Raw genomic sequence first — 24,197 nt, forward strand, 5'->3', positions numbered from 1 at the left:
ATTTGAATGTAAGTAGTAAATTATTGGTCTTTAACTTATAATAACTTTTGAGAATACTTTTTGAATTTAGATTATTAGAAAGATTAGAAGCAAATGGAAGAATGAACAGGAGAACAGAAGGTAGCACAGATCAGATTACACTGGTGTAGCTTCTTGTTTCATGTGTGTTTTATGTGCTATTTTCAAATTTTCTTTAATATTTGCAATTAAAGGTAGGAGCATTGCTTTTCGAGGTGAACGAGGCAATGATGAGCCACCCATCGAAATGATTAAAGTCTCTCATTTGAAGTAAGTGTTAACCTAAAAAAATCTATGATGTTATCACAGTGGAATCTCAAAGATTTTTTTTTATATATGTAAGGAAGCGAGAATGTACACTAGAACGCATATAGAGTTTCTTAGTGATAACAAATGGTGGTAGGCAGCCATATCAAAGAAAATATTTTGGTCACAATATTAAGTTGCTTTTGCTTTTAACTCTCCCCTTCTAAAAAGATGAGGTAACTTTTGTATGAATCTTAACATGTCATTGGATTGGTAAAAGACGTAACCCCGTTTTGTTCTGCTATAGCTATATTGACGTAAATGCCTGTCACCCACTAAGAAAATGTTTGTTATCTAATGAAATTCTTATGCACTTCTACCTCAGCATGGGTTTATTGCATGAAAGAACTCATTTTCTTTAGTTATAATTTAGACCCATTTTAATTCCAGTAAGTTTTTAAGTTTTTTGTTCCAAGGGAAAATACATATAAAACAGAATTATTAAAAATAGAGACTGAGTGAAAATCAATCAAAAGAACAAAGGAAAAAGGAGAAAGGTCTCTAAAATAGTTTTCAAAATTGCTTTAGCTTTTCTACGATCTTTGTATTTGCATATAAATTTTAGAATCAGCTTATCAGTTTTACCAAAAAAGTGTGCTGGGCTTTTGATTGGGATTGCATTAAGTCCATAGATCAGTGTGGGGAAGAATCAACGTCTTAACAAGTTTTGTGATTCATGAACATCGTGTATCTCTCCACTTAATTTGGTAGGTCTTGTCTAATTTCTTTCAGTAATATTTTATAGTTTTCAGTGTATACGTCCTACACATCATTTGTTAATTTTTTTTTGTTTTTTCTTTGATGCTATTATAAATGATATTTTTTCTTTTTTTAATTTGTTTCTAATTATTCATTTTTTGTATACTGAAATAGTTAATTTTTTGATATTGACCTTGAGACCATGCTAAACTTAGTTATCTGTTCTGGTAGCATTTTTGTTGATTCCTTAGCATTTTCTGTATAGACAAATCATATTGATTGCCAGTAAAGACACTTCTGTGTCTTTCTTTTCTGTTCTATGGATGTTTTATTTCCTTGCTTTGCTACACTGACTACGACCTTCAGTACAATGTTGGGTAGAAATGATGAGAACTGACATCTTTGCTCTGTTCATGGATCTTATGGAGAGAGCATTCAGTCTTTCAACATTAAATATGTTAGCTGTAGACTTTTTGTAGATGCCCTTTATCACGTTGAGAAGGTTTTCTATTCCTAGTTTGCTGAGACTTTGTGTCATTCACTAGGTGTTGAATTTTGAATTTTGTCAGATGTTTTTCCTGCATTTATGGACATCATCATGTGGTGTGTTTCTGTTTTGTTCTTTAAGTCGGCTAATATGGTGAATTGCATTGATTGATTTTTCAAATATTAAACCAATTTTAATGTTTGGTCATTTCTGGGATAAATTCCACTTGGGATAAATTCCACTTGGTCATGATGTATTACTGCATTTGATTTGCTAATATTATTTTGTTTTATTACTGGGTTTGATTTGCTAATATTTTATTCAGGATTATTCAACATCAATGTTCATGAAGGATATTGGTCTAGTTTTTGTGTGATATCCTTGTCTGGTTTTAGAATCAGGGTAATGTTGACCTTGTAAAATGAGTTGTGAAATATTCCCTCCTCTTCTTTTTTCTGGACGAGTTTTTGTAGAATTGATATTATTTCTTCCTTAGATAGGAAGAATTCACCAGGGAATCCATCTGGGCCTAGAATTTTCTTTGTGGAAAAGTTTTTAAATACAAATTCAATTTCTTTCATAGATGTAGAGCTATTTAGGGTAGTTTTTTTTTTTTCAATGAACTTTTGTAGTTGGTGTTTTGCAAGTAATCTGTCCATTTCATTGAAGTTGTTGAATTTATTGACATAAACTTGTTCATAATATTCTTATTCTTTCATTATTGGTGTGATCTGAGTGTTGTCTCTTATTCTTGATATCAGTAAATTATGTCAGTCAATTTCATTGATCTTTTCAAAGAAACTCGTTTGGTTTCTTTGATTTTTCTCTATGGTTTTCTATTTTCTGTTTCATTGACTGCCATGGGGATCTTTTTTTTTCCCCCCTGCTGACTTTGGGTTTAATATGTTCTTCTTTTTCTAGTTCCCTAAGGTAGAACCTTAGATGATTGAATTAAGGTCTTTCTTTAACAGTTAATATAAGCATTTAATGCTGTATAAGCACTACTTTTCCTGTACCCAACAATTTTTTGTGTGTGTATGAGGAAGACTGACCTGAGCTAACATCCGTTGCCAGTCTTCCTCTTTTTGCTGAGGAAGAGTAGCCCTGAGCTAACATCTGTGCCCATCTCCTTCTATTTTTTGGTAAATGGAAGGCCGCCACAGCATGGCTTGATGAGCAATGCGTAGGTCCGCCTGGGATCCAAACCTGTGAACCCCGGGCTGCCGAAGCAGAGCGCGTGAACTTTTTTTTTTTTTTTTTTGTAGTGAGGAAGATTAGCCCTGAGCTAACATCTGATACCAATCCTCCTCTTTTTGCTGAGGAAGATTGGCCCTGCACTAACATCCATGACCATCTTCCTCTACTTTATGTGGGACGCCACCACCACATGGCTTGACAAGTGAGGCTTCGGTGTGCTCCCGGGATCCAAACCTGCAAACCCCGGGCCGCCGCAGCAGAGCATGTGCACTTAACCGCTACGCCACCAGGCCTGCCCCCAGAGTGCGTGAACTTAACCACTACACCACTGGGCTGGCCCCCTCCTGTACCCTACAATTTTTGATAGGATGAGTTTCATTTTAATGTACTTTATAATATTTTTAAATTTCCATGGGATATTTATAGATACGTTATTTTAGGGGATTTTTCCAGGTATCTTTCTGTTAATTTCTAGTTTCTGTTAGGGTCAGAGAGCATATTTTATATATTTCAATTCTTTTAAATTTAATTCGATGGTTATGTGGCCAAGAATATGGTCTCTCTTAGTGAATGTTCCATGTGCACTTGAAAGGATTGAGTATTCTGCTGTTATTGATAAGAATATTCCATAAATGTTGGTTCAAGTTGCTTGATAGTTATCCAAGTCTTTTATATTCTTACTGATTTTCTGCCTGCTTTTCTATGACCGAGAGATGAGTGTTAAACTTTCTAATTTTGTGGATTTATTTCTCTTTTGAAGAACTCAAGTTCTCTCTTTGGGTATTTTAAAGCTGTTATTAGGTACCTACATATTTAGTATTGTTATATCCTTTTGATTGACTTCTTTATCATTGTAAAATATCCTCTAGGTCTTTGGTAATATTCTTTGTTCAGAAGTAAGTCTGAGTTGTCTAATTAGTATAGCCACTCCAGCTTTCTTTTGATTAGTGTTTGCATGGTATCTTTTTCCAACCTTTTACTTGTAACTTATCTGTGTCTTTATTTTTAAAGGTCATTTCTTGTAGACCGCATATAATGAGGGCTTGTTTTTCCGTTTGCTCTAACAATCTCTGCTTCAATTGCAGCATTTAAATTATTCATATTTAATGTAATTATCAATATGGCTTATGTTTAAATCTACCATCTTGCTGGTTATTTTCTATTTTTTTCATTTAAATAAATTAATAAAGATAGGTTTTTATTTATTACGCTTTATTTCTAATATGCAAACTACCACTTGTTATAACCCACATAAACAGAAGTTCTTTAAGCGCCGTCCTCAATAATTTTTAAAAAGGTAAAGGAGTCCTAAGACTAAAAAGTTTGATAATGGCTCAGTTAAACTATATGGACTCCAGTTTCTTGTTTCCAGTCGATCTTGACTCTACACATGCCTGCTAAACTAATACATCTAAAACAAATGATCACATTATCCCCCCTACTTCAAAACTCAGCGATCCACTGTTCTCTGCAGGATAAATCTCTACATACCCTAGCCTGGCATTTTAGGGTGTCTTAGATCTTTTATAATGTCATCCAAAATTCTCATTTTTTGAGAATTCTCAAAATCGTCATCATTCTCCTGATGATTGCTGTCTTGTACTCTGCATTTCAGGTAGCATGTTCCCCCAAACACACTGTGTCCTATCCTGTCTTTTGCCGTTTGTAATTCTGCCTGAATGCTGTTTCCCTATTATCAAAATTAATCTCTTCTTTCATAGTGAATCTTTATAGCATTTACCAAATTCTGTCTTACATTCGTTATTTACATACACGCCTTTATATGCCTTTCTATTAGATATAATAAAAAATGTAATATATTGCTTTTGTATAAATCCATCATGGTTTATAAAATTCTTTTATGTGTGCCACCCATTTTTTTTATCCTTATAGCATTTAGTGAGGTAGGCAAGACAGGTGTTATTAACCCCATTTTAAAGGTAAGTAGAATAAAACTCAAAAAGGTTACACGGTTTGTCTGAGGCCACATAATTTTCAACTGGCAGACTTGGTCCTGAGCAGGAGAACTGAGTACAGGGATCTTCCTACTCTGTCACATTTCCTCAGTGCCAGCCTGACAGAAACTTTATGTACTTTTTCATTTAATTTTTATCATAACCTGCATACGAGTCCATTGAGGTGGGTGGTGGTACTCTCATGTCATGTATGAGAAAATTGAGCCTTGGCGGGGTTACTGTTAGTTGTGTCACTAGGATGTGAACTTGTGCCTTTTCTCATTCTTTCTTCAGAGTGGGGCTTCTTACCTAGTTACGGCTTTGTGGCTCTCAGAGGTCATCTTAGGGCTTTACCTTCTTATGACTATTAATCATGAGGGCTAAATGTTAGTTTAAATTGTCTATGTTTAGAATTGCCATTTGAGTTTTCTGATTTACTGAACTTTTTATTTGTACTACTTATGGTGAAAATTTTGCAAAAAGGGGCTTACTTAGTAATTTTGTTTCTTTTAGGCAGTATTTGGCAGTTGTATTCAAAGATAAACCCCTGGAATTATGGGATGTTAGGACTTGTACCATTCTTAGAGAAATGTCCAAGAACTTCCCTGTAATAACTGCTTTGGTAAGTTATGACTGAAGAACTAAACAATTTATTTAGGCATGTATATATGTGGTGAATATTTTTCTATAGCTTGAGTTGAAATCATTACTGCCGTGTATTTTCTTGTGAAAAGTGTGTGTTCAGAGAAGATGATCTAAATAAATGGCAATAACTCTTTTTTTTGGATAGGTTAAGCTAATATTACCTTAGTACAATTCCAATTAAAATTTCATTTAGATATTTTGAGGAACATGATAAACATATTCTTAAAAGTTTATGAAAGAATACAGGTCATAATAGCTAAGTCAGCCTTGAAAAAGGAGGAGTAATATGGGGGGTGGGGGTAGGACTGGGGCCGTCCTCCCTGATGTAGTTCCTATTACAAAGCCAGAGAAATAAAAGCAATGTCGTATTGGCCCAAGAACAGGAAATGGACCCGCGTCATAAGAGCTCATTAACAGACCCCTGAATATTTGGGAACTTACTATACAGGAAAGGAGCACACAAACCCAAAGGAAGGATGGACTGTTCAGTAGACAGTATTAGGAAAGCTGTCTCACTTGATGGAGAAAAATACTGATTCTTGTCGTAATACCATCTTCAGAGGTGGGCTCCATAGGATTAAAGACCTACATGTAAAAAAGTAAAGCTATAAAATTAATATAATCTAATATAAAAGAATATTTTTGTGTTCTGGGGCAGGAGAGAACATTAGAAGCTGACACCAAAAGGCAAAAAAATAATGCATTTAATTACATCGATTGATGCTTTCTGTTCGATGAAGGACAACAATGTCAACGTTAAATATAGAAGACAAGTTGGAAAAGGAAACTTTCCAATGTCTAAAACTGACAGGGGACTAACTGATCCCTCTAGGGAATTAGTATTGTGGGACCTCCTGCACATAAACAATGAAAAGAACAGGAACCGCAATGGAAAGAGGGACAAAGCCTGTGAGCTGTTGATGAATGGCAGAGCAACCTGAAAGTCCAGCAAGCATATGAAGGAAAACTCAGTTTTTAGAGATGTGCAAAGTAAAATAGCTGTGGTACACCTTTTAGACTAAGGAAAAGTGGAAAGCCAGATGACGTCAGATGTGGGTGTAATATGGGCTGTAGGAATCCTTATGCGCAGGTGGTAGGAATGTGGACCAGTGGAGCCATTCTGTAGAGCAAGCTGACGGCACTTAGGTAAACACAGACATCCTCTGTGCTCCAGCTGTTCAACTCCTGGTCATAAAGGAACTTTTCTGAGGATAGTGACTGCGGTGTTAAATTTGTCAGGATGAGAGTTTGGAGGCAATCTGGGGGTCCTTTGCTGAGAGACCAGACAGACTAAAAGTTGGTGGATGCACCCTTGGAGTATTATATAGTGTGCAGAAACAACAGAGATGGGACTTAAATACATTGTGCTGAGTGAATAGAGTTAAAAACAGAATGAGATATATAACACGGTACATTACAATTTATGTAAATTACAGATACATGCATGTAAAATAACTACGTTAAGAGTTTATACATACAAGAGGATATTACATTAAGTGCATTAGAATAGGTGAAAATACAAAATCATAAGGAAATAAAACAAGAGGTTTGAGGTGGACCTATGGGTGATAATGGGTCATGATTAGAGGAATATGGTTATCTTACCCTGTGCACCTAAGGCAGAGTGGGTGGAGGTAGGGAATAGGAGATACCATAATTGAATTTATTATTTTCATTTTATGGAAAAAGAAGGCATCAAAAGGTTAGACCTTTTGGAAGTTTGCCATTAAACTCTTCTACCTTAAGCTCTAATTAAAGATCAGAGGTAGGGGAGGTAGAGGTAGATTATTAAAATCCGCTACCTTAAGCTTTAATTAAAATGCATTCGTTCAGCTTTTCTAGAAATAGGTAAAACCTAAGAACAAGTTGTGAATTTCTGTGTAGTAATAATAAGTGGTACTTGGCAATGATGAATATGCCCAGCTGTTCTGAAAGGATTCTTTGACAGAAGGAAACTGAGCACTTTTAGTGTGTATGTCTTTGCTTCACAGGAGTGGTCACCATCTCACAACTTGAAGAGCCTGAGAAAGAAGCAGCTGGCCACCCGTGAGGCCATGGCCCGCCAGACCGTGGTCTCAGACACAGAGCTGAGCATCGTCGAGTCATCTGTGATTAGGTGCAGTGTGCTGTTTCCTGCCGCTGTCATTTGTAATATCCTTGTCATGGTTGGGAATGTGACAAGTGTGATCCAAAGGCATCTCTAGTAGCAAGTTACACTTTGCTTTTGAACATACTTTGGTGTTTCAGTACATACCCAGCTTACTGACAAGTTAGTTTTATCATTGCATTGCTTAGTGCAGTCAGTAAATTATATGGTAATATCCACACATCGGCACCTGCTGGTGAGTATGATCATTCTCAGTGCCCTTCTGTTCCATAAACTTCAGCTTCTAAAATTCAAGTAAACATGGCATGAACATACAGATAGATCATATTGTCATTTATGTACACCAAAGAAAATATATTGAGAATTCTAAATTTATGTACTGTCTCCATCTCCACCAATTTTACAAATAAAAAACCTCAGAGAGAATGATGTGTCAAGGTAAGACCTCTCTTCTGCTGAGGAGTGTTCTGCTGCAGAAACAACAAAGAGGTTTCTTTTTCATGTGTGAAGTCTGAATCTCTGCGTTCCTCTGCACAGGGTACATGTTCTCTCATACTATGACTATTTGGGAGTAATTTGTATTTTCCTATTATTAGCGGGGCAAAGATTAGTTTCAGGCTTTTCATCTTTTTTTAATGGTTTGGATCTCCTGTTAATGTATGTGTATTTTGGAAGAGTTAATTATGAGTGTCTCTCTAGAGAAAAGAAATACGTTTATCTTATTTCTCCCTATCCCAAAGCTTGTTGCAGGAGGCCGAAAGTAAATCTGAACTCAGTCAGAACATCTCTGCCCGGGAGCATTTTGTGTTTACCGACAATGACGGCCAAGTTTATCATCTCACTGTTGAAGGGAACTCCGTGAAAGATAGTGCTCGAATTCCACCAGATGTGAGTCCAACCCTTGATTAAATCTTCATTAAGAGTCCTTATTGAAGATTTTGTTGGTTCCATGTCCAGTGAAGCTGTAGTAAAGTTGGAAGGCTATTTCAGAAGTTTAATGTAAATAAACTTTACTATTTTAAGGAGATGTTATCATTGATTAAACTTGTTCTGACTGCTGGAGAAGTATTATAACTACTTTGATTAAATATTTATCATGTGCTACTCATTTTTATGCCCATAATAATCCATGAGTAATTATTTCCATTTTATCTCTGACAAAAGTGAGGGAGAATAAGTGACTTTCCCAAAGTTACCCAGCTTAGTGAGTGGCAGTTTTAAACTCAGGGCTGTCTATCTGATTCCACTGTCTCTTTCCATTTCAGGCATTACCCTGAAGGATTTGACTTACAACCTGGTATTATTTTTGGATAATAGTAATCAGGTTGTAAGTGTAATAGCATTATTAACATTTACTAATTTATATATATGTATCCTTCTCATGGCCTTGTCCAATCCTCTAAGGTTTCGTGGTTAATAATTTGTGTCAGCATGTATCTCACAGGTTGTTTTTAACAGATGGAGTAAGAAAATGTTTTTGTTAACTAATACTACTATAATGATTAAGTGGAGGCATGAGATGATTTCTTAAAGTATACGTATTTATTTAAAATTGCCATCTAAAAATGGACTGTTGTAGGGGCTGGCCCCATGGCATAGTGGTTAAGTTTGGCATGCCTCAGCAGCCCAGGTTTGGTTTCTGGGCGCCAACCTATACCACTTGTCAGCTGTGCTGAGGCAGTGACCCATATACAAAATGGAGGAAGATTGACACAGATATTATGTTAATTCAGGGCTAATCTTCCACAAGCAAAAAAAGAGGAGGATTGGCAACAGATGTTAGCTCAAGGCAAATCTTCCTCAGCAAAAAATAAAAAAATAATATAATAAAAATGGACTGTTTCAGGGGCTGGCCCGCTGGCATAGTGGTTGGGTTTATGCGCTCCACTTTGGCGTCCCGGGGTTCATGGGTTCGGATCCTGGGTGTGGACCTGTGCATCGCACCGCTCATCAAGCCATGCTGTGGTGGCATCCCACATACAAAATGGAGGAAGATGGGCATGGATGTTGGCTCAGGGCCAATCTTCCTCAAGCAAAAAGAGGAAGATTGGCAATAGACCTTAGCTCAAGGCCAATCTTTCTCACCAAAAAGAAAAAAAAAAAGGACTGTTTCAGTTGAATGCCAGCCCCCATATTTTACACGTGGCTCAGGGGTCTCATGAGGTTGCAGTCAGGATGTTGGCTGCAGCAGGAGGATCTACTTCTACGATGGCTCGCTCACATGGCCACTGCAAATGAGTGCTGGCTGTTGGTGAGAGGCCACAGTTCTTCCTCATGTGGACCTCTCCATAGGACTGTCTGAGTGTCCTCATGACATGGCAGCTGGCTGGCTCCAGAGCGAGTGATCCAAGAGAGCACAAAGCAAGCTGCAGTGTCTTTTAGGACCTGGTTTCAGAAGTCACACTCTGTCATTTCCGCAGTATGTTATTGGTTCACGTGTTAGCCCTATTCATTGTGACTACCAAGGGACATGAATGTCAAAAGGCAGATTCAGTGGGGGCCTCTTAGAGGCGGGTACCACATCTTCCTTATTAACAGCTTTAGAAGAGTTGAGGGCATCCAAACAACCTTCTCTCCTAAAAACAGAAACTAACAGGACAGTGCTTTTCACACTGTCATTTCATTTTTATTATCATATAGAACAAGTCATATCTGAGACTTATTTTGAACTATCTCTAATATTGCCAAACATTTTCACTAGTTTGAAGGGTGAAAATAATAATGCAAATGTGAAAGATTGATATTTGGTAGTTACAATAGGAAAAGTAACCTAAGTGTGTAGAGAGAAAAACTATAGTGAGAGAATGCAGACATAAGAGTTGCGGGGTACTGTAGCTGTCCTTGGAGAATCACAGTTCACTCTCTTAGTAATACATGTATTTCTCCCTCAGAACCCCAGGGAAGCCCAGTGGGGCTCGTCTAGTGCCACTCGCGAAGAGCTCAGTCTCTTTGTTTTCTCATCACTTCACATTTGAGATTAGAATGTAGAAATAATCCAATAATTTTTGAGATGCCAGTTCCCTACCACCCCCTAAAAAATTGAAAATTTCTGGACGTTAGACTCATGTTTTCCTTTTCATAAGTGGATGATAATTGCACCACACAGCTTTTAAGATTTTATCCTTTCTCATGGGGGCCTGAAGTCAGGATATAGCAAGGCTCTATTCTGCCTGCCAGATCCTTTTACTCCACAGCTAGAAGCAGCTTCCTCAAGGAAAGACCAGCCTAATAAGGATCCAGCCTCCAATGAAATTACTACATATGTTAGAGCAGATTATTCTTAGGGAAAGGTAATTGAGCGTCTACTATATAATACACAAGGAATTGGTTTTGGTTCATTATTTTTATTTTCTGTAATTAAAATATTTTCCTAGTACTATAATGTAAGAATGTCGGCAGAGGTTTTGTTTGCTTATTTTAATCCAGTATTTCTTTTACCCTCTTTCCAAATGTAAAGTATGAAACATTTGTTTTGAGTTGAAACTTTCCCTCTGGAATTTGGCTCCAGAACTATAGAGTATATAAAAATGATAAAAAGAAGAGAAAAGCTTGGCGTATTTTAAATTATGTTTGCATGGAGTGTCTGTATTTGACTGCCTGTATTCAGAAGACTGGAACAATGGGACAGAATGAGTATCTCTGCTTTGCTGCCAGCCTTACTTCTGGTCGTTTGAACATCATATTTTACGTGTAGGCAACACCCAGTGTCTACTAATAATACTCGATTAAGTTTTAATCTTACATTATTTCTCTTGGGATTATTTGGAGCCACAAAGCAAGTTTGTGCCACATCCTCTGAAAGCACCTTGGTATCTCCATATGGCTTATATCCCATCAACAAAGTCTTATGTAGAAAGGTCTGGATTATTTAATTGTACAGTGGTATTAATGCATCACATGTAATTCTAAGCTGGTAACACTGATTTCTGGGCTAATTTAAACTTTAATATTCTAATATTTAGCAGTTAGAAAGTAAGATTATAGAATGTGAAAGTTTTAAACACTGAAAAGTAAATTTAAATGCATATTCTTAATTAAATGTTTTGTTAATGTGGTCAGGAGAATAGAAATAAGAATTGGGAGTGTTGCTTCATATTTTACAGAATTCTGTTTATTTAACATAACTTTCTAAGTTTTTAATTGTCAAATTCATTAAAATATTCTTTTTTCTTTTGCTGAGGAAGATTACCCTAAGCTAACATCTGTTGGCAGTCTTTCTCTATTTTGTATGTGGTCGCCACCACAGCATGGCCACTGATGAGTGGTGTAGGTCCACGCCCGGGAACCAAACCTGGGCTGTCAAAGTGGAGTGTGCCAAACTTAACCACTAGGCCACCAGGGATGGCCCAAAATATTCATTTTTAATCCAGTTTTTTCTGCCACTAAAATTTACACGGTGTTTGGTGTATGTGCTGGTCTGTTAATAGTCAGTTTGGCAAACGCTTGGAGCTTTCCTACTCTCTACTATGGATACCATGAGAACTAAGCACGTGAAGTTTTATATTCTGTAAATGCAAAAACAAGATTTATTTTAATAAGTAGAGAAGTAATTGAGCAATAATATATTTAATAGCTAACGTGTATTGACTATTTACTGTGTAGCAGGCATTGTTTTAAGGCCTTTACCTGTATGAATTTATTAACACTAATAGGAACTCCTCCAGTTTCATGAGCTTACCCTACTTTATTGATGATAAATCCAAGACACAAAAAGATTAAGTAAATGTGCCTCAAATCACACAACAAGTTAAGTGATAAAGCTCAGATTCAAGCCCAGGCAGCCACCTCCAGAGCCCAGGCTCCTCAGCTCCCTGTCACACTACCTCTGTGCATTTGTTAGAGCTGCAGACTCCTTTCTTCCCCACTTAGTTTTTACAGTAGTGTTTCATTCTTATATTTGTGTTTTCACATGTAACTTCTTTGCAAAGCTTTCTGTGAATTCAAATTGTGCAGATGCCTTTAATATACAATATCTCTTCATCTTCAGTATTCCAGAAGGTACCAGTGAAGCTATGGATCCTCTGTCCATAGAAAAATTACTGCACCATTAGTTATCAAATGGCTTTGAGTCCCCCCCAGAATAGATCTGTTTATCCTTTAGCAGTGAGAGAAGTTGGAGACAAGCTCTCTGGAAAGGATTTACTTTCCTTCTCTTTTTTCTTCCTTTAATTTTCTTTTCTTTAAGGTTTTTCTTCCTTAAAGACATCCCTTCTCTATATATCTAGTTCAGATAACTTAATAGATATCAAATTGAAATCTCCTGTTTCTTCGTGATTGAAATTGTTATGCTAGGTAGCTCTTTTAGTCTGCAATGTCTGTCTGTTAGTGTTTGATGGCATCTATGCTAAACCAAACCATTTATAATTACATTTTATTAAAATATCTTTATTATTTCATCACAGTTATTAAGTAAAAATATCTATTAGGACAGTCTCTAAGTAGTGAAATTTATGTGTATTTGTTGCTCTTGTCTTCTAGGGAAGTATGGGTAGTATTACCTGCATCGCTTGGAAAGGTGATACGTTAGTTCTTGGAGATGTGGATGGAAATTTAAATTTTTGGGATTTGAAAGGCAGAGTATCCAGGTATGAGTCAAGTGTGCAATCTTATTATTTGGTTAAAAAAAAAAAAAGTAACCTCTGAGTGAGATTCCAGTGGAGGCATGTGACTTAGTATTTATAAGCAGAATCACTAAACATGGCCAGGTATAGCTTGGACCTTTGGGTCTCTTGTCACTGAACTTGAGAGGAATGGCCTTGAGCCAAGCCCTGGATCATTCATAGCATACCTTATCTGCAGGTGGCTCACGCAGAAGTGCTGCAGACCCTTTCTGCCAGGTCTGCCCCTTTTCCAGAAAGGACAGTGGTTCTCCCATCACCTGACCTTGTCAAAAATGGAAACAGAAAGAGACGTTGGACGTGGTTTCTGGTGACGAGATGGTACTCTGCTTCATGTTGGTGTCTTGGTTTTTGTTTGTTTGTTCTCAGAGGGATACCTACGCACCGAAGTTGGGTGAGGAAGATTCGTTTTGCTCCTGGTAAAGGAAACCAAAAGTTGATAGCAATGTACAATGATGGAGCTGAAGTGTGGGATACTAAAGAGGTAGGCCCAGCCCCACGAGGGTACGTGGCAGACGAAGCTGCTGGTCACAGAAACTGTCTAGTCTTTTCTTCTTCTGATTTAGAAATGAAAACTATATAATGGGTTTGTCAAGCTTCTTAAAACAATTTTCTTTTACAGTATTTCTGTTCTAAAGGTGACAGCCCAACACATTTTTTTTAATGTTACTGCTGTCTTTGGGTCCTTTGAAATGCAGTCTGCACGTAGAAGGTAGATTGCCAAAGACTGTTCAGGTGTAAACTTGCGCTGGGCCTTTGCCTTAGGCACTGTCTTTCCTTGACCATTTAATCCAGAATGATAAACATCTTCCTTTTCTTTCTGAAAGTGACAACCAAATTCACTCTTGAAGGTTCAGATGGTGAGCAGTTTAAGAAGTGGAAGAAATGTGACCTTTCGGATATTGGACGTGGACTGGTGTACATCAGATAAAGTGATCTTGGCGTCAGATGATGGGTGTATCAGAGTCCTGGAGATGTCTATGAAGTCAACGTGTTTCAGAATGGATGAACAAGAGTTAACCGGTATGGAATTCTAATGAAAGCGTGCTTTGAAACCTGTCTTTATTTTGCACAAGCGGCTGTCTTCTGGGGGAGAGAGCTGCTTCTGTTTCATTTCAATCTTATTTTCTAAGAATCTGAGTTTAAGAAAATATATTAACTTAAAGCTTGAGTGTTTTTACCACTGAGAAACCAGACTCCTTGTAACTGCAGGCATCAATCATTCCCCACTCTGGTTTGGCAAGTGCCCCCTCTTTGACCCTTTTCTGAGTGCTGTGTCAAAAGATCAAAGATGTTTACGTTTACAAAAATGGCTTACTCAGAAGTTAGGAGAATTCATCAGACAATATGAATCTAGTGGCAAGGTGCTGCTGGCTTTTTAATAATGAACCTTATATCTTTTGCAACTGTATATCATTGAAAAATCACCTTGGAAAGTGTTCCCAATATCATGAATTTTGATGTGTATCTTATGACTTGTTAAATAGCCAATCAAAACAAAATTAGATGATTGCGCTATATTACCCTTTTTTGTATGGTTGTTTTGAGATTTTTACCAGACTAAAAAATATTTTAGTAAAAATAACCCCATATGTGACTTTAAAAAAAGAATAAGGAGATTATGAATGCACCCATCAATCAGTTTGAAAGGCAGCTTTTGTCTAATGAAATGCACTGTTCATCCTTGGAAGACACTTTTGGATAGAGACAGATATGCTGATCCTAACTGAAGCAAAGCAGGAAACTTCCTGCATTGTGTTCTCCAGGCATGCCTTTGGTGTACACTCCGGGCTGTCTGATCTGTAAAAAATTTCATAAGAGACTTGTTTTAGTCATTTACTGAATTTCAGGCTAGAACGGTCAGCTCTGGGAATTGTCTGTACCTTTGTGGAGTCGGTCTTTGGCACATTCAGAGACAGTAACGTTTTGAAAACCTGCCCTTTCACATTACATTCATGCTTGGGGCACAGCCAAGTTGCTGCTCATGTTGGCTGGGCTACCTTTAACTTATGCGAGGTGTGCTTTTGTTTTTGTCACCGCCCCATCCCTGCTGCTGTAGTTGGGTGCTACCCCTTCTTGCTCTTCCTGTGTAACTGTAACTGCCGTCTGGTGAAGCCAGAAGTTGAGCATTGCATTCCCATATCTGTCCTTGAGACATCTGCCAACTCTGCAGCAGTAGCAAGACATCCTCCCCAAGAAAGACAACGTTGATATTAATTTTAAACCTAAAGGTATTAAGGAAATTGAGGGAACTTCAAAGATGATTTTTCTTTTAATTTAGTTACTGGTTCTAGGTAAAGAGATGTGCAAATATAATCTAAATGTTTGAAAAGCTTTTCTTTACCTTTAATTTATAATTTGAATCTAAAATGCTCCAAAGCCAAGGTAGCTTGTTCTTAAATTAAACTGACTGCAGAATTGGAGCTCATCATTAACCCATGTTTAATACCGTACTTGAACATCTGACCTGCAGCCAGATTTTAGATTGCATTTTTCTTTTAAAGCTTCCCTAATATTAAAAAAAAACAAAAATCATTCCTATCCAGTCTCTAGTGGTGCAGCCTCAGCCAGAAAGGAAAGAATTTTTAAATAGTAATGGGGAAAGGTCAATAAAATTGTGCATACATTTCACAAATTGAACTTTAAACTCAGGACAACACTCAATAAATGTTAAATAATACAAATTGGTGATAGTGTAAATATGGAATTAGGAAAAAGATGTGTGTGGGTTTACCTCCAGATACATGCTGATTTGGTCTTGGAAAAATATGTTTGATAGAATATGTTTCTTTTCTGGGGAATTAGAAATATATTTTGCACTTAGTGATATGGGATAAAAATAAAATCACTTTAGGTCATATACATTGATATATTTAATATATTTTCTTCAGTTCTTCTTGATAACGAGTAGAGAATATCATAAAATATTGATTCAAGTGTGTTTTCTTAGAACAGCTTAGATAGTCCTCTTCCTCCACCCCCCTTTATTTACATTACACACGCACACCCCCCCGCCTCTATCCCCAGTAAAAGGGGAGGTCAGACAAATGTAGAAGATTGGCATGTTTGTTTTGGGGTTGGAGAACCCTTCTTGCCTGCTGCCTTATGTATCAGGGGCATAAAACGGCATTAAAAAAACATTAATTTTTTTTTTAGTAGTATCTAAAAGGAATCCAAGAGTATGAGACTTGTTTAATAACAGTCTAGTATGATGCAGTTTCCACACACTTGAAATAGTATCGACAGGGTGTCAGAGCTATTCAACCTAACTTCCTCCCCAGCTGTTTGGGCCACTGCTGAACACATTTTTCCTAAGTGAGCACATAGGGAAAGAAGTTTTCTAAAATCAGATACGTACAAGACCTTTCCTCTTTGTCTGCCTCAGTTTTCCACGGTCATTTCCAAGAGTTTTCATTTGGGACATTTGGAAATGTTGTCATGACTTATGGGTGTGGGGAGGTCCAGGGATGCTAACATGCAGAGCATGGAACAATCTGGACAATGAAGAATTGTCCCACCCAAAATGTCAGTAGTGCCCCTTGTCTCCCTTCTTCCCCCCTCATTGTATCGCAGTGAACAAAATCACCAAAGCAGAGGCCTCTCCTCCCAGATTGCCTGCTCACCTTGACATTTGCCACCTCCAAGTGTGGGAGTCATTTTTCTACTGCTTTACTTCTTGGCTCTTGAGTTCCTAATTTTCTGCATTGCGACTGTCAAATAGGCAGCTAACACCTGGGCATGTTTCTGATTAACACCTCAGATGGCAATAACCCAGACTAAGCAGAATGTGTCTAAGAAAAAGTAGCAATGATGCCAACCGCCTTTTCGTTCTAATTGTGTAATTTCCGGGAGTGAATGAGCTCTTGTTGGTGAGTTTCTCCAGCTCTCCTGTTATTTTTTCATGGCTGATCTTTGTCCTTGAGAAGAAAGTTTTAAATTCATTGAAGGGTAGGATGTAGTAGAGGCCACTTTCTGTATGTTCATGCTCACTGGGATGCTGTCAATAGTATTTTGCTTTGGAGAAATAACACATATTTGTTTTTAAAAATCAGACATTTCCCTCAGTTTGCTCAGACTTGATAACTGTTGTCTTGCTCACATTGCATAAAAACTCTGGAATGCTGCTTTCTAAGATGATTCTCTTGTGTCTTTTCGTTGTCCATTGATTAAGAAACTACCACATAGCATGGAAACTTTCTTGAACCATTGCAAGTTTAACTTGTACTGTTAATTTTTTGTTCCCTGACATGTACTATTTCCAAACATTTTGTGGCTTAATGCCATCAGCTACTACTGTCTGAAAGTGCAAGGAGCTGACTTGAAAAGTTGAGAATCATGGTTTGCCATCAATTAGGGATGAAGAGAAAGAAAGAACTTTAAGTAAACTAACCACCTTCATCCCTTCCAGTGCTGATTTTAATGGTTCTGTAGGTAGGTAGAAAAGCCTCATTCTTCACAGGTACTACATTCCTTCCTTTATAACCTGGATATAAAAGAAAAGATAAATTTGACTAAATGGAAAAAGTTAAAAAAACCAAAAACCTTTCATAGCAAAAGAAACTATAAGCAAAGCAAGACACAAATGATAACCTGGGAGAAAGTATTTGTAAGTCATTAACAGACTGTCCACAAAAAGAAGAAAGATACACAAGTGGCCCTTAAACATATGAGAAGATGCTCAACTTTATTCATAATAAGAAAAATACAAATTAAAACCACAGTACGATGCTGGCTTCGGCAGCACATATACTAAAATTGGAATGATACAGAGAGGATTAGCATGGCCCCTGTGCAAGGACGACACACAAATTCGTGAAGTGTTCCATATTTTTGAGAAGTCATTGTAGACAAAAGAGGTCAGAAAAGGCTTCTGGGAAAGCCGGGGCAGGTGGGAGGCTTGCAAGGATTTGCTAAAATTTCACCAAGCAGTACACTTAAGATTTGTGCAGTGTGCTGTCCCCCTTCTCTGCCTCATTTTCTCCACAGCACTTCACACCGTCTGACATCCTATACGTTTTATTTATCCATCTTGTTTTTCTCCCCAAATAGAAATATAAGCTCCACAGGGCTGAGATTTGGGGTTGTTTTGTTCACTGCTGTATCTTCAGAGCCTGGAACATAGTAGGTACTCAATAAATGGTTGTTGAATGATTGAGTGAGGAAAAACTACACTAAGAAACTGTTTCTCACCTATTAGATTAACAAAAATTCAAGAGCTTGAAAACATACTCTGTTGCAAGGCTGTGAGGAAGCGAGCATTCTCACATTCCGCTTGCGCAGCAGTCCTGTAGGAAGGAATTCGGCAATATCTGACAAAGCTACATGTGCATTTACCTGTTTACTCAGCAGTCCCACTGCTAAGAATGTACCCTCAGATGTACATCCACATATGTGACCATAGCAAAATTTTGGAAAGAGTAACTACTTATCCATAGAAACTGTTTGAATAAATTTGGGAACATCTGCACAATGGAACAGTCTATGCAGCAGTGAAATAGAATCAGGACTATCTCTGTGAACTGATACAGAGTGATATCTAGGATATGTGTGAGTGAAAAATGCAAGCATGTTAGAGTGCAGATAGTCTGTGTAGGTGTTTGCTTATTTTACAGAAAGAAACCAATAATAATCCAGAAACTAAAGAAAATGGTCATGGATAGGAGGTAGAAAGATGAAGAGAATGGGGATAGGAGTGAAACTTCTCGAATATACCTTTATTCTATAGTTTCAACTTTTGAATCATTTAAATGTTTTACATGTTCAAAAAATAACAATGAAAACGAGAAGGATGAAAGAAAAAGCAAACCCTAAAACTGAACACAAGAAACAGTTGAACCTTACTGTATAACCAATTGGTTCCATAGCCACACAAACAGAACTCTCACTGTGCACCTTAGCGCTTTGTATTCTAAGGACAAAAGGAGTTGCAAAGGAATTTTAATTTTACTTGAGTAGTTAACAGTGGCTCCAATAATTTTGACCCTGTTTTGTGCATGTTACAGGCTGGAACAAACTAGTAAATAAATTGCAATTTGGGGGAACTAGGGTTCCTACCGAGGGAAAAGGGAGATACAAATGTGGAGTGGGGGGTGATGAGGAGGAACATTCCAGGCTGGGTTTGAATTGGAGGTACCAGTATAAATTCATGAATTTTTTTTTTTTTTTTTTTAAAGTATTTTCTGGCTCAGTACACTGATTTCAGCCCTGGAAGCAATGACGTTTCAATGGCAATGAGCACTGCTAGTACGCAGATTTTGGTTTATAAATTCCACTTCCTGCCTAAAAAGAACCAGGGCTCCTTGGACAGTGTGTTCCAGGACAGAGGCAGAGAAGGTGCACGACGGGCCTGCGACAGACTGTGGTGCCAGAAATTAAGGAAGGACTGAAAAACCAGTGACAGCCTGTTGTAAGGATACAGAAACCAGCCTTGAGGGGCTTCCACCCCCAAATCTGGGGCAGTCTGACCATCACAGGAATAATGGTAGTATTGATGCCAGTGCTGAATTTTTTAAAAACGATCCATCATTCCGTAGTAGTATTCAAAGAAAGAGAGAAGGGGATGTGGGCAGGAAGGGAAAGCTCATGTGTACAGAAGTACGTTGATTGATAAATCTAGACAGAATGATAGAATTAGAAAATCACCAATTTGCAACTCCTGTTGTAGTACTTGATTCAAGCAAGGGTCATTAGTGGGTGTCAGATCACTGAGTGAAAGGATGTTGGGGAACAGGAGATTCCATCTCACAGTATCTCCCCCACCGTCCCATTATACATTGTTTTCTACTGACTTACTGTAATTTTATTTAAAAATATATATATTTTTTTGTCTAGAGCCTGTGTGGTGCCCGTATCTCCTTGTTCCAAGGGCCTCCCTCGCCTTGAAAGCTTTCTTATTACACCAGCCTTGGAATGGAGAGTATTCTTTGGACATTTCTCATGTGTAAGTTTTTTCCATTTTTGTTTTCTTTTCTTAATTGCCTTGGAGTTGAAGGACACCCATGAAAATCAGTAGTGGCCTGTACTCCAGGGCTTAAAAGGATTGGAACCTTAAAATCAAGCTGAGGCAGAGACGGCAGCCACACTAAAAGAGTCGCCAGTCTGCCTCTCGTTTCCCCTCTGGGGCCTTCATAGAAGTGTGAGTGTGTGGCAGCTGTGAGTACACAGGCTGCGCTCAGTGACTGTGTGGTCGTCTCCCAGTCTGAAGATGGTGCGTGGCATAGTGACTATGAAGAGGGCCAGTTGAGGCCAAGAGGAATTTGGGGCCAGCCTCGAAATCCTTTTTAAAAGCGGCGAGAATGGGCCTACTTCAGAGGTATTTTAGGTTTTATAAATCTCAATTCCTGCCTCACTGCAAAAAAATATTCGCAGAAACTGTTATTAGTGGTTATTAGTTAAACCCACAAGTGTCATTGAACTTATGCCACGTGGAGTGCACAGGTACACATGGGTTAGGGGAACCAAAGCAATAGTAATGCGATGAGGTGTCTATTCTCCGGGAATGAATGAATGAGAGAAATGAATGTCCATTTTGCAGAGCAGAATTAGCAGATTCCTTTAGTCATTGCTAAGTTCCTTATTAACATAAATCTAAACGTGGTAGATTTTAGAGCTCACAGATAAATTTTCTGGTTTCTTGAAAGCCAGAGAGACTCTCTTTACTCTTTTCTTTGTTCTGACTAAGACAGAAACAGAGGTTAGAGATGATTGGTGGGTTCCTGAATAGACTGTTGCTATTTTGGTCTATAACTAGGTTTTTAACCAAGGACTTCAAAGAGGTTATTTCTAGATTAGCACAGCTTTTTCCTGGTGAAGAAACAAATGGTTGTAGGTGAAGAGATAACTCATTCAAAATCTTTTCTGTACAGTGATTATCCAGAAAATGAAGAAATAAAGAATCTCCTTCAAGAGCAGTTGAATTCATTGTCTAAGTAAGCACTCCAACTATGTTTTATTAAAAGATAAGAATATGAGAAAGAAAAATATAGTAATTTAGGCTTTTTAAAATTAAATTGTGTTTTAGAAAATACTAGTGGCCCAGGAAGAAACCATTCTATTCATAAAGGTTTATTTCCCTTTAGAATCTTTGCTTTGTTAGTAGTTATTTAATAGTTGCGGTGACAGAACATCTATCTTCCACAAGTTCATAAGTATCAGATTGCTCTGGCTCATGTCAGGGCAGGAGTAGAAGCTATGGTGTGAGCGTCCTTGTCACTCAGCCTGCCTCCACCACAGATCCCCTGCGAAGCCTCAGAGTAGAGGACAGGCACAGGGCGATTCTTGTGTGTCGGCTTCCCTCTTCTGAAATAAGTTCTCTGTGTCTGTGTGTGCACAATGCTGGCTGAGAAATTAATGTGCTCTCTAGAGCTGAGAGCATTTAAAAGTATGTATTGGGAATAGTATTGCAAAGGAAGTAGAAAAATATGAGTCCACAAGGAGTTCTTGGTAAAACATAATATATTTTTGCAATCTAGAATGTCACACATAATTATAATATTTAATAAATTAGCCATAATAGAATGTTTTATAGATGTCAAATTCAAAATAATTACTTTATTGTTTTCTGTATCCAAAGGTTAACATTTGTGTTTAAATGAAAAAGAATAGATTTAAAGAATATCTTCCCTCCCCTAATTTATGAATATTCTATATTTGGTTATTTTAGAAATATCAATTTATAAAAACACTAGCCTTTCTTCATTAAGTATTTTCTTTTTGGAATAGTTTCAAAAATAAATTCTAAATGCATCTTCTCTAGAGTATATGCTATTCCTGATGATTAGCAAAATCATTTTATCAACAATGACATTCTTGTTCCTATAGTTAGGTAGCTGTTCATATTTTCAGAAACATGAGTTGAACTGTTGCAAGAATGTAAACCAGGGGCCAGCCCCGTGGCTTAGTGATTAAGTACGCGCGCTCTGCTACTGGCGGCCCGGGTTCGGATCCCAGGCACACACTGACGCACCGCTTGTCCGGCCATGCTGAGGTGGCATCCCACATACAGCAACTAGAAGGATGTGCAGCTGTGACATACAACTATCTACTGGGGCTTTGGGGAGAAAAAGGGAAAAAAAGGAGCAGGATTAGTAATAGATGTTAGCTCAGGGCCAGTCTTCTTCAGCAAAAAGAGGAGGCTTGGCATGGATGTTAGCTCACGGCTGATCTTCCTCACAAGATAGATAGATAGATAGACAGACAGAGAGACAGACAGATAGATAGATAGATAGATAGATAGATAGATAGATAGATAGATAGATAGATAGATAGATAGATGATAGACAGATAGATAGAAAGATAGGTGATAGATAGGTGATAGATAGGTAGCTAGGTAAGTAGATAGATAGGTAGGTAGGTAGATAGATAGATAGATAGGTAGATAGGTAGATAGATAGATAGATAGATAGATAGATAGATAGATAGATAGATAGATAGATAAAAAAGAATGTAAACCAGAATCAGAGCCTCCAGCCCCTGTGGTGGTTGATGGTTCTACTTTCCCAGCCTAGGTACCCTCTAAGCCCTAGGAAGCTTTTGTAATTTCAAGGTCATGGCAACGTAACTTCTTTCCTAAGTTCTAAACATACCCTTTGAGTGGAATTTACCATTTCAAGAGTATATTGACTCATTTCCTTGCTTTATTGTTTGATTCAAAAATTTTGTCTTGCCTTTGTCTGGATTCCTGTCTGCAGTGACATAAAGAAACTCTTGCTTGATCCAGAATTCACGCTCTTGCAGAGATGCCTGCTCGTTTCAAGGTAACCCTGTGTGAGTGTTCTGTGTAAGGGACAGAGAATTTCAGGTTAACTCGTTTCTCTTATTAAGAGTTTTTAGTTAAGACCAAACAACTCTTTTAGATGTTAGAAAAACATATCAGTTCATCCTTTAGATCTGACTTACAATTAATTTTGAAAGTAGTAATAGAAATAGGAAAAGAAATTATGTTTTAAATGTGAGATCTAGGCCTTCTCTATTGAAAAGACTCCCTCCTACTGACAGCTTTTTAAACTGTGTTTTAAACTATCAGCCACAAAGGGCATGTCCTTAAATATACCGAAAAGTTAGATTTAGAAGCAGTAAACTGTACTTCCTCGCTGTACGGTAGAGTTGTCACTTACAAAAAAGACATTTCCCTCCATTCCCCAGAGAATGAATTGCAAATTATTTCCACACCTTATTTAACCAGTTACGAAGAAGAACTTCTTCCTTACTATGAAGTTCTGGCCCGGTTTGAAAGATGTCTTGGTCAACAATGGCCCAGGCTTCAGAACCACAGTGTTGCTATTAACACAGAACAGAGAGAGGTTTGAGTGTGAAGCGGCCCTATGCAGTCAGGTCCCTGTATTGTTTGAGACACAGTAACGAGGCTGCAGAAGTTGCTGCTTCGCCTCTTTCACCCTGCCAGGCACACACCAGTGTCCCAAACGGTCTCTCACGTAACAGCACTGTGCTCCCAGCACTTCAGGCTACTGTGGGAAGCTCCTGTCTAGTTCTGAGTCCGCTGTATGAGTTGAGTGGGAACTTTGGTTTCACCCTTCTCAGGCTTTATGGTGATGAATCGGAGCTGCACTTCTGGACCGTCGCGGCCCACTACCTACACAGCTTGTCCCAGGAAAAGTCCGCGAGTGTGCCAGCCACTACAGAAACCGCTCCTCGGGACAAAGTGACCAACCCGCTAGATATATGTTATGATATACTCTGTGAGAATGCCTACTTTCAGGTAGTACATTCCATAGAGTAAAACTTGTAAAGCTGTCATCTTTATTACTTACGTCTTTGTGTCTTAAACTTGGGAAACTTTCAAACTAAGTTAAGCTCTGCATAATAGAAATGAGTCCCTTGGCACTTTCACATAAAAAAGCCCTGACTCGGGACTTGAAAAGCTCATAAACACTCACTGAGTTTTTTAATACACATTAAAATTTTATTAACAGTCTTTTAATTTTTTCTTTGTCTTAACATTTTTAACTTAGAGGGTTCATTTTAATATTAGCTCTTTATTAATTTTCTGCAAATAAATATTTCTTTTATTTGGTTTGAATTTGCTATTCTATATATAGAAAGGTAGCTTCTTAATGTTTTTGACCTCCAGTAGGGTACTTCAATACATGTAGGGTTTTTTTCATCCACTTCTACTCAAGTGACCGTTTCTGTAAACAGGCAGACCT

General features: G+C 37.8%; 1 protein-coding gene and 1 non-coding gene across 3 annotated transcripts in view; both read left to right on the forward strand.

The window, feature by feature from the left end:
* WDR11 (WD repeat domain 11) overlaps positions 1-24,197 on the forward strand; it is a 58,520-nt gene that overhangs the window by 28,811 nt on the left and 5,512 nt on the right. For both annotated transcript variants that reach the window (XR_015552522.1, XM_087432713.1), the window contains exons 13-23: positions 213-288; positions 5,176-5,284; positions 7,299-7,423; positions 8,155-8,302; positions 12,893-12,999; positions 13,402-13,516; positions 13,884-14,055; positions 19,864-19,972; positions 20,898-20,960; positions 22,722-22,787; positions 23,572-23,749. Coding sequence is in view for 1 of the 2 variants with exons in the window: in XM_087432713.1 (XP_087288839.1) it covers positions 213-288; positions 5,176-5,284; positions 7,299-7,423; positions 8,155-8,302; positions 12,893-12,999; positions 13,402-13,516; positions 13,884-14,055; positions 19,864-19,972; positions 20,898-20,960; positions 22,722-22,787; positions 23,572-23,749 (1,268 nt within the window). In the remaining variant the exon portion in view is untranslated. The remainder of the gene's footprint in view (positions 1-212; positions 289-5,175; positions 5,285-7,298; positions 7,424-8,154; positions 8,303-12,892; positions 13,000-13,401; positions 13,517-13,883; positions 14,056-19,863; positions 19,973-20,897; positions 20,961-22,721; positions 22,788-23,571; positions 23,750-24,197) is intronic.
* Positions 17,758-17,864, forward strand: LOC147916912 (U6 spliceosomal RNA). Its single transcript, XR_015552599.1, has one exon. It is a non-coding gene; the product is annotated as a U6 spliceosomal RNA (small nuclear RNA).

Source organism: Ceratotherium simum, chromosome 6 (assembly GCF_057802395.1).
Source record: "Ceratotherium simum simum isolate JZ-2026a chromosome 6, ASM5780239v1, whole genome shotgun sequence".
Lineage (NCBI taxonomy): Eukaryota > Metazoa > Chordata > Mammalia > Perissodactyla > Rhinocerotidae > Ceratotherium > Ceratotherium simum.